The sequence below is a fragment of the Primulina tabacum genome, chromosome 17 (genome assembly GCF_025594145.1).
Source record: "Primulina tabacum isolate GXHZ01 chromosome 17, ASM2559414v2, whole genome shotgun sequence".
Taxonomy (NCBI): Eukaryota; Viridiplantae; Streptophyta; class Magnoliopsida; order Lamiales; family Gesneriaceae; genus Primulina; species Primulina tabacum.
In genome coordinates this window covers 5,175,844-5,190,870 of record NC_134566.1, presented here as the reverse complement: position 1 = coordinate 5,190,870, position 15,027 = coordinate 5,175,844, and the positions used below count along the sequence as shown (strand labels likewise).

Genomic DNA, 15,027 nt, shown 5'->3' with positions numbered 1-15,027 from the left:
ACCTCATCGTTACTAACGATGGTTTGCTGATACTGTCGCTACTAACAACGACGGTTTAAACCGTCGTTAATTTACCAAGATATCATAAAACCATGAGTAATTTTAAATATGTGAGCAAATTCGAAATTGCAAAGAATTAAAGGAAAACCATACCGATGATTTCTCTAATTTCATCGCTAAGTTATCAAGTTTTTTTGTAATGTCCGTGTTTCTCCCATGTTTCTCATTTCATTTACGCACTCGATGCCAGTTTACATGATCCAGCACCATACAATTGGAAATGAAAAGGAAAAAGCTAGAAGTGAACAAGGATGTGATTGGCGACATGTTAGGAGTTTTGATGACAGACTGACTGAATTTTTTGGCGTAAAACTGAGACTTTTATGAAAATTACAGGGCATCATGAATGCACATAAGATCATTTACATCATTTATTTACCAAGAAAACAGGGCATCATGAATGCACATAAGATCATTTACTTCATTTATTCCCCAAGAAACACAACTTAAGAGTAAGTTCTCAAAGAACTCTTAATTCATCTCATTGTCAAAACTGGTGAATCTGATAGTTTCCTAAAGCTTCTCTATCATTGTGCTACTTTGAGGGCTGCGAAGAGAAACTTCTTTACAATGGTGTACTTGCCCCGTTACTGGTAAAGAATTCCCAATATCTTGCAACGGTGGTTGTTTTGATGCCAAAATCCCATCCTTTCTTCGGTATATCTTTCTTCTTTCTTCAGCTAGGATCTCTTGTTCGCAGTCTACGTTGCTAGATTGGCAAGTTTCTTTTAAACGACGCAGAAACATTTTCTTCTCTTTTGCTAGGTGTTTACCCAAAGAAAGAGGTGGCAACTCTTTCTGTGGTGCTTGTTCATTGTTTTGCTCATCATTGAGCTCTTTTACCACTTTCTCAAAGGCATATTTATGACAGTGGTTCTCCTTCAAACAATAAGTCATAACCCTTTTTTCGTTTTCAAGCTGTTTTTTCAGAGAAAGTAATATAGTATCTCTATCCTCAATCTCATCTGTTAAAGCAAAAAGTTCGAGTTGAAGTTCGCCGGCCTTGTTTTGAAAACTGAGAGCTTTTTCTTTCCATTCTTCCACCTAGACGAAGAAAGAGTGTAATGTAAGCCATGAGAAGTTAAACCAAGAAACACCTGATGAAAGAACAAGAATAGTGGAGCCTTACACTGTGTCTCAAGGTTTGGATTTCATAATCGGAACTGATTGTTCGATTTTCCCAGAAATCGCGTGATGTTCGAAGTTCTTCCATTTCTCCTCTTACCTGACCCAACATTTCTTGTATCTGTGACCACTGCTCAGTCTCGGCTCTAAACTGCTCCAAAATTCTATGAATAATGGCTTTGCATCGTCCCGAGCATTTGTTCTCGTCTTGTAAAGTTGGTTCCTGTTGATCGAACATTTATTAACACATGTATGATGAAGGGTGTAGGAAAACGGACCCTCTCATTGCGCTAAAAAGTCACAACTGACTGCATTAATACGAATCAAATATTTAAAATGTAGAGCCCCCACCCTTCTCGTTTTACCAGAGGATCCAAGGTCATTTGCTGTCATGAATAAGCCAAGACAGGGATTATAAATTAGCGAAAACCATGGAGATAAACGCAATACAGTACGTAGTCAAGGCATTATGCTTAGACTGTTGCTCGCTGCCTTAAATAGGCCATGAAAAGCACTGCAGATAAACAGGATACTTGCAAAAGCCATTAAAGAATTATTTGGGTTATTTTAAAATCTAAACTGAGTTTTTCACTTGGCTACTGAGATTTACTGTCAACCAAATTTTGAAATTTGGTCAGATTTTGTGCTCAGGCTCAACTGGATATGTTCTCAGCAACATAAAATGACAACAGAAACAGAAGAAATCTGCAACAGAATCAGATACTAAAGTTGATAGCAGTGGTCCACGAGTATTAATTGACGTGTTGTATTTCAGGCAGTGAGATTTTGGGGCAGTGTGAAGCAACCGAAACATCCAGCAAGCTGTTTATTTTAAATCTTTTGCTAAATATGTGTTTTTCACAAATCTCACACAATTAATTGATATTTCACTTATGTGGCATAATAAATATACACGGCGAAAATAATCTTGATAAAGTATAGCCAAAATTTTCAAATTTAATCTACTATAAAGCTACAAAAACATAGAATTAATCATTTTTACCAGTACATTATACATGTACCAAGAAATAAGAACGTATCAACATGTACCTAGAAACTAGAACGTAACAGATACAGTAAGTTCAATCGGAACAACCATATTCAATGTATAGTAACAGGGAAAGCATTATAAAATAACTGAGAAGAAATCATAATCTTGCCTGATACAGTTGCCTGGTGGAGGAACTTGAGAATTCAGGGCATAAATCTATTCGCTTGGATGTAGAAGCAGAGCTAGCTACAGAACTATTGGCTGTGCTAGAAAGCACTGACACGTACTCTTCCTCCACTCTATCCAACACCCCTTTTGACAATCCCTCCATTTTCTTTCTCAGCGTATCCATCTGCACATTGATTAATTTTTTTAAAAAAATCAGAGCCCACAAGAATGTTTTGCTTGAAAAAGGTTTTCTTACACATAATTTGGTAAACATATGAAAACGTATGAATTGATAATAAGTGAAGTATTACTTGATTATAACAAAGTGATCTGGAAACAGTGTTCTTACATCGTTGGAGTTATTTTTGATTGTGGGATTCAAATCTCTGCTCTCACTGATGGACAAGCTTGGTTCAGCAAGTTCTTGCAATTCTTTGGAACAACTTTCTAGATATAAGCTCCCAAATTTCTCTAGCCGGCTCTGCAAAATGCATGCTTTCTTGTCAAAGTTGCTGCAATTTTTAACTTTAATTCTTGACTCCTTTCTCAACTCCTCGATCTTCTCTTCTAAATCTTCAATCTCCTCCTCCAAAACCGCCTTCGCTGTATTGCCTTCAAAAATCTTTTCTTTGCCCTGAAAATCAACAGAACAAGATAAACACAATGTGATTCGAAACAGTAATCAATCAAAACCCGATGGTGGGATCTTGGATGAAGAAATGGAACGTACAGAGACAAGTGTCTGAATAGCTGATCTCAGAGTCCTCTCCATCTTTACTCTGTTCCTCTCCAATTTTCTTAGAGCAAACTCTCTCTCCATTCTCAAGAAATTACACTCGGCCCTCAGTACTTCTGCTTGAAACCTCCATTTCACCTCCTTAAAACCACCACCGTCATTGCATCCTCCTTCCTCTTCTTTTTCCACCACTCGTTCTCCCTTCTCGACTGCTAATGCATTCGAGGTCGAGTCCAATAACACAATCGAAAGTTCAGTATCATTCTTTTGATCAAACCGGTTCCCCAGCTTCCCTTTGGAAGGAAAGAGGTAGTCTTGCTGCATGACTGATGGTTTGCTGCTGTTGTGGTTGTAGTGGGCGGCGGCTGGCTTTGGTTGCTTACGGCGTGTTCTACGGCTGCGTGTGAAGTTGAGGATCTTGGGACTGGGCGGATGCGGCGGCGTTGGGTGCCATTTGGTTCTTCTTGAAGTTGCCGACATGCTCTCTCTCCGAGTCCCAGTGGGCATAGTGTAGTGTAATGATGCAACTGAGCAAGCAGGATCGGACTTGCTTTTTGGGTTGAGGAGGAATTTGAATTATCGCCAACGGCACAGTTTATATAGCTTGACCTTCACTTGCTCCAATAAGATTTATATATTCATTTTAAATTTATATAACATTTTTAAGCTTAAGTTTAAATTCAACTTAGTTCATTTAAGTTATTTCTTAATATATAAAAAGATTCAAGATTGAGTTTATTTAAAAATATTGTAAATCTTGAATTGAGCACTTACCATTTTATATAGAATTTGTATTTGATGTTAATATTACAGTCATACTTGCTGTACGCGATTCAATTGAAATGTTAATTCGAACGTAGAAAAACGATTGTGAAACGTCCTGTCCTTTTTATTGCTTTAAAAGTACTAGAAATTTTTTTTTTCTAATTTTCGGCCCTCACATATAAATATTTTTATAAAATATTTTGCATATAAAAACATCACCCACTAGCATTTTTAAAATCAAGTGCACTAGTCATAAAATGAAATCGTCGCATATTTTACCAAACCTAAAAATCAATAATTTGAAAAGAATAGCCTATACTAAACCTCTCAAAAATCTCTCAAATGCATAAATAAATAATCTTAAAAATCTTTAATCATAAAGCATGAGTCAAAAGTCATAATGCGGAAAAAGTAGAAGCGCTGGTTCTCGGGTTGTGTGCGCCTTCAGTCCAGTCAAATCACTCATCCAGTCCTCCCTCAATACCACCTGCATCCATCACACCTAGTGAGTCTAAAGACTCAACACACCATAATCTTTATAACGAGTAATACGTAATACAGTCAACATATAACGGTGAAAAATACTTGTACTTAAAATATCGTTTTCATGAAGATGCATAAATATAAACATTTTCGTAAACATTTTCATGATGCATAAAACGTTAAACATAAATATTTTCATGACATGCAAACATTAATTTCCTTTTCCTCAACATGACATGACATAAAACCTTAAACATAATCATGAACATTTTCTTTTTTTTTTCCTTTGTTGAATTCAGATCGTTAATTGTGACTTTCCTCAACTTGACATGAAAATCGATGGATCCATCTACATATAACCACAGTACTGGGCGGCGGGAACATCAGCGACACTCTCACCGGTCAACTGAGCCTTGGCCTATCATGATCGAATAGAAATACGATCGTCGGGGCTCCCTCTGGGGCCTTCTCCCATAAATGGGCTCCCTCTGGGGCCTTCTCCCCTCACGACATTCACATTCTTACCTCAAACCTCATATCATCATAACCTCATATTCGCAATAATGGAAACACGATCGTCGGGCTTCCACTGGGACCATCACCCTCACGACGTCGCCATCATTAACGAATTAGTCACAACCACTTCACTTCCTTCAACATTTTTCATTCACATCACTTTAGAAAAATCGTGAATAATATTTGCATTTTTCATTTTGAAAACCAAGCATGCAATATGTATTTTAAATGTCTTCCATAAATCATAAAAATCAAATAGACATTTTAAAAATCATAATTTAATCATGGATACATCATAAACATTTAAAAATAATCATAATATTATAAAAACAGCATTTAGGGCACTGCCATGACCTTTACTAATTTCTAGGTGTAAAAAGACCGTTTTACTCCTAGACTCGACATTTTATGTTTTCAAATTTTATCTTGATTTCATGACTCTAATATGTCCCAAATAATTATTTAAGCCTACATGAAGTTTTTCATATTTTTATTTAGCATAAATCGAGGACTTTTAATTTAATCTTTAAATGCGACGTATTAAAGCGTTTTAAATCCCGGATTAAACCAAACCTTGATATGAAATTCCCAAATTGAAAACTTAGACTTCTAATAATTATTTAAGCATAAATAAAATTTTTTATAATTTTATAAAACTTAAAACTAGGCGTTGCAATTAACTCGTTAATTAGCGTTTCGTGCGGCGATTAAATTCCGAAAAAATCCAAAACTCAATATTTTGATCCCAAATTTTAAACATAACCTTTTTATGATTTATTCTACCCTTTCAAGTCATGAGCTACCCCCGTGGACCCTTGGATTCATTTTTAGTTCTTTAATTTCGAAATATGACCCCTAAGTGAACCCACCGAGCCATCTCCCGATTTACTCGAGCCACGTCCGAGCCACCTTGAACCAAAACCTAGCCAACTCACCTAGGGACCCTACTGACGCACCCTAGACTAGGCCGAGCCCCCTGGCCAAGCTCCATAATCGACTGCAGCCCACGCAAGCATGCACAGCCTCCCTAACCACTCTCGGGAGGAGTCCATCATGCCAAGGACTCCTCGCCGCCTCTCAGCACGAGTCCTAGCACGGCTAGGACTCTAGCCCTGACTCTCCCATGACCTTGGCTAGCCCCCTGAACCAGCCAACCCAAGCTTAGCCCAACCAACAGCAAAACCGAACCCCATGAATAACTAGTGCAGAAAAAACGTTACCCCTCTTGTTTAAATTTGGTGCAGCGTGTGTGTGCAAGGTTCGGTGTCCAAACTAACGTGAAAGCATGCTAGGTCCATCCTTAAATCATGGCAGTCCCTAAATCATAATTGAACAAATTTCATGCAACTAAACTTCATAGAACCGAAAGATAAACATGCAACAATTCGGTTTTCTGAAAAATAATTCAAGTGCTTCATGCATCCAACAATTTAAATAAATAATATGACATGATGGATGAGAAAAGGAGATTAAGGTGTGCCTTTGCGTTAGTATACGCTCGAATATACGTTGACGACGAAGAATGGGACGCGACGATGGCTTGGTTTGATGCTGAAACTTTCGAAAAACCCCTCCAACCTAAGCTTCAAAGTGCCGTGAGTTGTGTGTGGTGAGTGCTTGGGAGAGTTTCAGAATTTACAACTTGGTGGCCGATTTTTTTTGTGCAAGGTTAGGGTTTTTGTGCTCAATTTACTACTTTTTATAATAATTTATTTACTAAGTAGGCTTTAGGCCTATTAAGCCACAAAATTCAAGCCCATTAGCTTTAATTAGGATTAATAAAATTTTAACCAAAGTTTTGATTAATTAAACCTGTGAATTTATTAGCCGGGTTGCCAAGAAGTTCGTATTTTAGTTGAAAAACCAACACCGATAAAATTTACGTTCCGGCGTATAAAATCACCTCAAAACCCTTTATTTTCAAAAATACTAAAAAGCATCGATCATATTTTAAATAATTAAAAATAATCATTTAATAAAGACGTTTTACATTTTTTTCAGCCCTCGGTCCCCGTTCCTCGATCGTCGCTTGAATAATCCTTAAAAATATATTTTAATGCAACCATGTAGAAAAATATATTTTAAACATGTAAATATGCACAATATAATTAATTAATGCAATTAAAACAATTAATTAAAATACAAAGAATTTAATAACTCAAATTCATGTGGTTCGCGTGGACCTTAAAATTTTCGGGGCGTTACAGGTTGCCCCCCAATCAATAATCCAACTTGAAATTTTTAAAATAAAAAACAGCATATAATAGGTTGGAGTATCGTTTTCTCGCGCCTTTTAAAATTTTTGTTTTGACATTCAAAATTTTATTTGGGTGTCATATGATTTAAAACATTCACAGGATGTTTGGATCTGTTGATCTTTGCGTATTCAACGTTGGACATCAAACCAGTCCGGAATTAACGAAGTTGGTTCTTGAAACGTCTACTCCTTAAAATACTATTGAAATATTTATTAAAAAAAAGATATGACCGAAAATACTCACACTCATATACATAAAAATAAGTCAACCATGCATTTTAAAAGATCATCCAACCACTGAATAAAAATAACTGCAGTTAATTAAATTTTAAGATGAAATCAATCTCCTAATCTACATTTTTAAAAAAGAAACTCGAACATATACCAAAAGTTTGATGAATCAACAACGAACGTATAACACGATTCAAAAATATTTAAAAATATTGCTTAAACTCATGTCTCATTATCATATTATGCGGAAGAAATGCAAGGTCCTCGGGTTTTCACATGCACCCCATCTCAGCCTACTCAGTTTTCAATGCCTCCAGTCTCCTCAATCGTAAGATCACCTGCATCAATCACACCTAGTGAGTCTAAAGACTCCACACACATGAACCGTTATAACAAGTACATATACATATCAAACAACTGTGAAAAGTACTGTAAGCAAAATAACTTTCATGATCTTAAAAAACATTAACATAAACGTAAACATATTCATATAAAATAATGTCATATCATATCATTATATACGTATTCATTTTCCCTTTATTGAATTCAGATAATTAGTTGTGACTTTTGTATCAGCTCTAAGTCGATGGATCCACCTACTTATAATCGCTAATCGCGGTACCCGCCGACGAGGACATCATCGATAGTTTTACCCACCTACTGAGCCTTGGCCTTACATGTTCGTGTTCGTATCAACCAACTCACCTCCTTCAAAACATGTCATTATATTCATCACTTGTAAAATTCATGCATATACAAACATTTCCTTAAAACCAAACATGCAACGTGTTTTACATTAACGTAAAAATCCATGTTTCATATCAACATATACATTTTAAATAAGTATTTTCGATTATCAGGGCACTGCAGGATGGCTAACTTGACCCGCTCAAACTTATCGAACTCCTTAAACATATTTCTACTTATTTCCTTAAACATATCTCGAACCCCTGCATTAACTTCTATATTTCCTTTCAGGACTTAGATTGGAGTCCCGTTTAACCCGAATTAACCAGAGACTTGATCAAATTTAACCATAGTTCAACGACTCCAAACCAAACACCGTGTGACTCAACTTAAATCATTTATAACCACAGACATGTCGGAGTAACTTACTTGAACCCCCAAAACGAGCAATATCAACAAAATCTAGAATAATACATGTACAGCGCCATGTACCAGCGCAGTGGCGCTACAAGCGCCAGCGCTACGGCGCCACAGGGGCAGCGCCGCGGCGCCAACCCTGCGGGAGAAATACCAAAATTGACTTTTGAAGCCAAACTCTATTCCACGCCCAACCAGCCACGAGCACGATCGAACCAACCTCTCATAGACAACAACCAAGCCTTCCCGCACTGCCCTAGCCATGACCTTCAACCCCATGCCCTTGAGTACACGTGAACTACCTAACTCTCCAAAACCGAGCCAAAAACATGGGAATCGATCGGTTCTCCCTCAAACTTGCGTCGACCTCAAGAACAGCACATAAGTTCCTACTACCAGATCATTCCTAAACCTCAAGATATGGCAGCCCCTTCAACACAAGTCAAGAAACGTGAGAAACATGACAAGAAAATTACGTATTGTTGTGTATAATTCAAGTAAAACTAATGCATAACACTATAATCACAATATATCATGCAAATAAATTTCAAAACACATATTATGATGTGGTCAATGCAAAAAGAAGGGAATCGTGTGTGCCTTTGCATATTTACGCTCGAAAACCTTGACACAATCACGTAGAATGGGCACCGAATGGACGAGGAAGAGTTACTATGAATTTTTCTTAGAAAAGCCGACCACAAGAGCTGATGCTGGACGTGAAGAGGCTGCTGGAATTTGAGAGGGGCGGCCGAAATAAGGGTAAGGTGATTAGGTTTTGGGAGGGTAGGGTTTGATATAAAACAAGTGCATAATGGGCCATAATTAAAATTAATGCAGATAACTAGGAGTTTAGGCCCAACATATATTGAAATAGGATCATTAAGCCCAATTAAACACTCGTAAAATATTTCAGTTAAATTTGTTTTCCTCAAAAGTTGTAGTGCCCAAAATCAGTACACGTAAATTCCATGCATTATTTAATGTATTTAAATCTAAAAGTTATTTTAATGATGCATCATTTATTTAAATTGCATTATTTTAAATTATTCATGTTTATGTGATGCACGTTAAAATATTTTTCGAGTTTCATGTTTCAGGAGATTATTCGAGGCTGGATCGAGGAAAAAAGACCGGTGACGATTTTGGCGATTTTAAACGTGGTATTTTATTTTAAGTTAAAGATGGGGCATTTTAACTCATTTATTAAATTTTTAGCATTTTAAAGCCTAATTTAATTATTAGGTGAATTTTAGAATTTTAAAACTTTTAAAAGACTAGCACACGTACATTTTTATTTTTAGTTAGAGATTTTTTTTAAAGTTAAGGGAGGTTAGTATTTTTAATTAGTGGTTATTTTTAATTAAGCAATAATTTGGCCCTAATTAAAACACACACACGTTATGCACACAATTACACGCACCCACACAAAAATTCGCCCAACACACACACACTTCATTATTCAGATTTTTAGATTTTGAGATAGTAAAACCTAGGGTTCTTGAGGAACTCAGCAGCCGCCCCTCCCTTCAAAGAATTTCAGCAGTTTTCGTTGATTTTATTTCAAGAAAATCGAGCCACCATCGTCCCGGATCAAGCCTCACTCCTTCTCTGCTTCGGTATCGTGGTATCGTGAGTTTTTCACATCAAAGGCACGTATATTCTGTTATTTCTGCATTGATCTCGTCATATTATGCGTTGTGTTGTTATTTATGAATAAAAATACATGTGTGATGTGTAGAAGTTTGAGCAATGATGTTTGGATCGATTTTGAAACGGTTTTTGGATCAAAAATCACGTTTTTCTTGTCATATTTAAAACTGCGATTTTTTGGTCGTGATTTTGAGAAAACTTTCAGCATGAAAATTGTAGAACTTTTTGAAATCTTAGATTTGACAGTAAATTAGAAATATTTGGAGAATAATTGAGTGAGTTATGGCGTTTTTCGTGAGACTGCTCAAACTGCGTTTTTCCGAAAATTATGATATTGATGCGTCTTGAAGTTTTATTGTTGCAAGCTTCGTTGTGGATCGACGGGTGATCGTTGCTGCGTATAGGTATGCTTAGTATGATGTTGGGTTTGTATTTGGATTACAGGTTAGTGTCGATAGGCACTTGAACTCATGAGAAGTCATAGGAAATGATTTGGGGTTAATTTCTGTGTTTTGAGTTGTATTGTGTCGTAGGGTGGATGTCGTTGTTTTGGGGTGGTTGTACGGGTTTGGATTCAAGGTTATAGTATCCTAGGAAGGGTCTCGGGGTGTCGACTCTTGATCGGGATGATCGAGTTAGGAGAAATAAGCCTTGAGTATATGAAATTTTCGTTGGTTCACGCGTACCGAGTCTGCACGGACCCGTACACGAACCCTGGCACGGGGTCCGTACCCTTGTTTCCTCCTTAGTGTCAGTAAACCGATCCTACACGGATCTTTCTACGGACCCTGACACGGGGTTCGTGCCTTTGTTTCCTTGGAAGTGTCAAATTTGCGAGCCTACACGGACCCCTAGACGGACCCTAGCACGGGGTCCGTGTCCTTTCTTTTCGAGCATTTCTTTTGCGAACCTACACGGACCTATACACGGACCCGGGCACAGGGTCCGTGTACTTCATGTTTTGGGAAAAACTTGTAGACTTTATTTCAGGTTTGTGTTGGGGTGCAAGATAATGGTTAGTACGATGATCGAATGAGGTCGAGTCCCGAGTGATTTAGAATGTCATAAGCTATTTATTTACTTTGGTGGTGAGCACGATTACCTAAGTTTAAGTTATGCAAGTTAAGTATTTTAAACTCATGTTAGTATGTGCAGCAGCGGCCCCAAGCGAGATACAACGAATCCCTCAACGCCAAGTAAGTATGTTGACGTGTAAGAAAATATTTTCAAGTTTTTGAGGTATGTTAAATGTCTCGTGACCAATGTATGTATGGGGTTGGAAAGCGTTAAATCATGAACTGGGACCAACCCACCCCGTTAAAGCATGACGGGTTTAGATCAGGATTGAAAAGCGGTAAAGCATGACCAGGGACCAATCCACCCGTTAAAGCATGAACGGGGATCTCATGTATGTGGAAGTGGATTCGTCCCTGTCAGCCCAGTACTGTGGTTTAGTCTGATCAGGCGATTTATGTTATGGGTCACTTGCTTTGAAACATGCCTCTACGCAAAATAATGAAGTTTATGTATGTTCATGTATGTACAAGTATGCAAGCATGTTTAAGAAAATTTTTATGTTTATGGCACGTCTACGTATGTACGTATGTAAGTTCAAGTTTAAGTGTAAGTTCAAGTTTCAAGTTATGTATGCTCTATTTTAAAGTTGCATATGGTTTTATTATGTAGTATTTGTTACTTCCAGTTTATACGTATTGAGTCTTTAGACTCACTAGACTTGATCGATGCAGGTGATGATGTTTTCGAGGAGACAAGGGGTGAGGACCAAGGAGCAGGCTTGGACTGAGCAGGAGGCTAAACCCGAGGACCACCCAAGTTTAAGCTTTTATAAAAATGTTTAAATACTCTAATTTTATGTTACTGTTTGAGGTTCGAGCAAATACTTTTGGTAGACATCATTTTGAGATCTTTTGTTGCAACAACTTTTGAGACGTACAGTTTATTTTATTGAATTATTTAAGAAAATTTTTAATTTTTTAGCAAATTTTAAGTAGTAAAAGTACGGTACGTTACAAAAGTCCTCCGTTTTGCTAAAAATCTTCTACCGGTTAAAAATACGGTTCAACGTGTCAAAATATTGCAAATGACCCATTTTCGAAATTTTCATATCAATTACATCATATATTAAATAATTAAAATAATCATTTAAGAAAATATTTTTCATTAACTGTCCCCAGTCTCCGTTCCTTGTTCGAGTGTGAAATACTGCTAAAAGCCCTATAACAAGCAATCTTAATGAACCATGTGATATAACACATATTCATGTCGCAATCATTCATTTAATGCATTAAAAAAATTTAATTAAAATACATAAGAAATTTGATAAGTTGCATGTATGTGATTCACGTGGACTTTCAAATTTTCGGGACATTACAATCTCTCCCTTAAATTGAATTTCGTTCACGAAATTTGCTTATCCTTGATAATAAAAAAGTTTAGACTCTTAATTCTAGTATCCCAATAATCCACGCTTCCGCTACGCCACTATGATAAAATAAGTTTTAGGTTGTCTTTATGTCTCCTCAATCCTAATTAAATTTGCCTTCAAAATCTTAGTTTGTGAATCGCAACTTAAAACGACTTATTAAAATCCCAAAAGCATCTTTTCCTAAATTTATTGAACCAAGGTATGTTAAGGCTTCAAATCCAAATATTAACATTTATGCAGTTCAACTTAAGAAATCTTAGCACTAAAATATACTAATCGACTTCTATCCTGTGTAATACACTTAATAGTTAAACCTTATCTCAACCTCATAACAATATTAGCCTAAGATTCTTGAATCGAATCATTATCTTACGACGCCAAACTAACGTAACTTAATTATTTACAAGTACATCCCAAATATAAATTTTTTCGCAAATCTTAAATTTCGAATAACGTTAATCCATAAAACCCTTCTAGCATCAATAACATACTTAAACTATTTTCTTCCCATTTACAAATTTAGTTGAAGCCTAAGACATTTGGACTTTCTTCATTGGAACGAATGTCGTATTCAGAAGTTAACACTAGTGTATAAAACTTAATAAGTTATCACATGTTAATATTAGATTAACTATAATAATTCGGCTTCACTTAAAATCCGTAGAATTCTAGAATCCACATATCAAGATTTTAGATTACTTACTCGATAAAAATCTTAATATTTGTTTATTGGTAACCTATGTTGAACACAATTAATTTCTTTTTGTTTTTATTTCACCCAAAATTTTCATATGAACACCTATCTCATAATCTTGAAATTCAAATTTACACAACCCAAATAGACTTAGATAACATAATTCCACGACACGTATCCGCTTAATCCCAAGTTTCTTAATGACTTTCAAAAGTTCCTCAAGTGCCTTTATTCCTTATAAAGCATAACATCTAAATGTTCATGAGTATATCATATATACTTACTTCTAAATATCACGATATTACTAGACTTTTAATAACAAACATTTTTAATTTCCCCAAAACATGGTGTCTATCTCATTTATTACATATGTCTCTTGAGTAACCTAACAATCAATCATACTCAACTTTCTAAAAAAAATTTAACTCTAATAAATGTATAATTTTAACTTTTAAGATCATGACTAAAACTTATAATACATGTAAATCAAACCTTAAGTTCTCGAAAATATGATAACTTAATGTCTAATCTTATAACTTATCTAATTGATGAATTTTACCTTAAATTATCACCACTCTAAATTTTTTAATTTACCACAACATTATTTCACTAGCGCTTAGATTTTCAAGTCCAATAATGATTCGTTCTACAATGCCCTTGATTACCATTCATTATAGCATTATAATAAAGGTATTTCAAGGTTCTAAATATCCTTTCAAGCATATATCATCGAAAATTCCTATCATTTAAACCATTCAATTCTCACTTATGGCTAAACAAGTCCCCAAATTTCTTAACAATTGCAAAATTAATTCTTAATTTCCTCGAAAATTATCAAATTGGTCCTTAATTTTGAAATTTCTACAATTAAACCATAAGTTTTTTGTATTTCTAATCCCATTCTGTAGGTTTTCTGTAGCATAAAGTTCAATAATTTTATGCATATTAAACTCAAAATCAATTCACATAACCAATCAACCTTTCCATCAAAATCTAAAATCCAAATTATACATTTTTTACACTTCTAAAGACCATTGCAGTCTTCGAATAATTATTCCTTATATGTAATTCTAAAAAATTAACTCAATTAGTAACCACGAATTATCAGTATTTTCTTAGAAAGTCTACATGTCCCAAAAACATTCATAATCTTCATGACTAAATTATGACCCAAAAAGTAGAACATCGGTACTAATACCCAAATATCAATATAGTCCACCCACTTTCAACAATTCCTAACGCCCATTAACTAAATTCTTAATCATGTCAAAATCCGCCACAAATTCAAAATGCATAAAAATCATATAATTTCTTATTTCATATCGTAATATGCATAAAAATTCTAAAGCATTTAATCTCAAAATATATAGATAGATAAACATGTACTGTAAAACGTATATAATGTAAACATGGAGGTGATAGCATTAAAAACATTTAAACTTACAGACTCGAGGCTTGACGAATGAGCTTCTGAAGCTGGCGGTGCCACAACCCTCTACAAGAAACCTTGCTCTGATACTAACTTAAATGTCTGCTTTTAAAATACTACTGAAATATTTTTTTTAAAGGTATGACAGAAAATACTCACTCATATACATAAAAATAAGTCAACCATGCATTTTAAAAGGTCATCCAACCGCTGAATAAAAATAATTATAGTTAATTAAATATTAATACGAAATCAATCTCCTAGTCTACAATTTTAAAATAGAAACTCGAACAGATACAAAAAGTCTGATTAGTCAACAACATATAACAAGATTCAAAAACATTTAAAAATATTGCTTAAACCCATGTC

The 15,027-nt window shown here is 35.4% G+C and overlaps 1 protein-coding gene across 2 annotated transcripts; it reads right to left on the bottom strand.

Moving 5' to 3' along the window:
* Positions 1-252: 252 nt before the first annotated feature.
* LOC142531161 (uncharacterized) lies at positions 253-3,689 on the bottom strand. Of its 2 annotated transcripts, XM_075637224.1 has the most exons (5): positions 3,075-3,689; positions 2,694-2,978; positions 2,346-2,528; positions 1,190-1,408; positions 256-1,104 (listed from the first exon to the last, which is right to left on the bottom strand). In XM_075637224.1, exons 1-5 carry the CDS (start codon positions 3,585-3,587, stop codon positions 574-576), a joined length of 1,731 nt encoding a protein of 576 aa, XP_075493339.1. In that variant the 5' UTR covers positions 3,588-3,689; the 3' UTR covers positions 256-573. The 2 variants fall into 2 exon arrangements, with proteins under 2 accessions (XP_075493341.1, XP_075493339.1); XM_075637226.1 differs by lacking the exon at positions 2,346-2,528 and having other exon boundaries at positions 253-1,104.
* Positions 3,690-15,027: the final 11,338 nt, after the last annotated feature.

Bases quoted from the DNA above. Each gene is read 5' to 3' on its own strand.
- LOC142531161 (XM_075637224.1), bottom strand. From the start codon at position 3,587: ATGCCCACTGGGACTCGGAGAGAGAGCATGTCGGCAACTTCAAGAAGA. The intron at 1,409-2,345 runs GCAAGATTATGA...TTCGATCAACAG, and splicing joins CCACCAGGCAACTGTATCAG to GAACCAACTTTACAAGACGA. The intron at 1,105-1,189 runs GTAAGGCTCCAC...TTCTTCGTCTAG, and splicing joins TCCAAACCTTGAGACACAGT to GTGGAAGAATGGAAAGAAAA.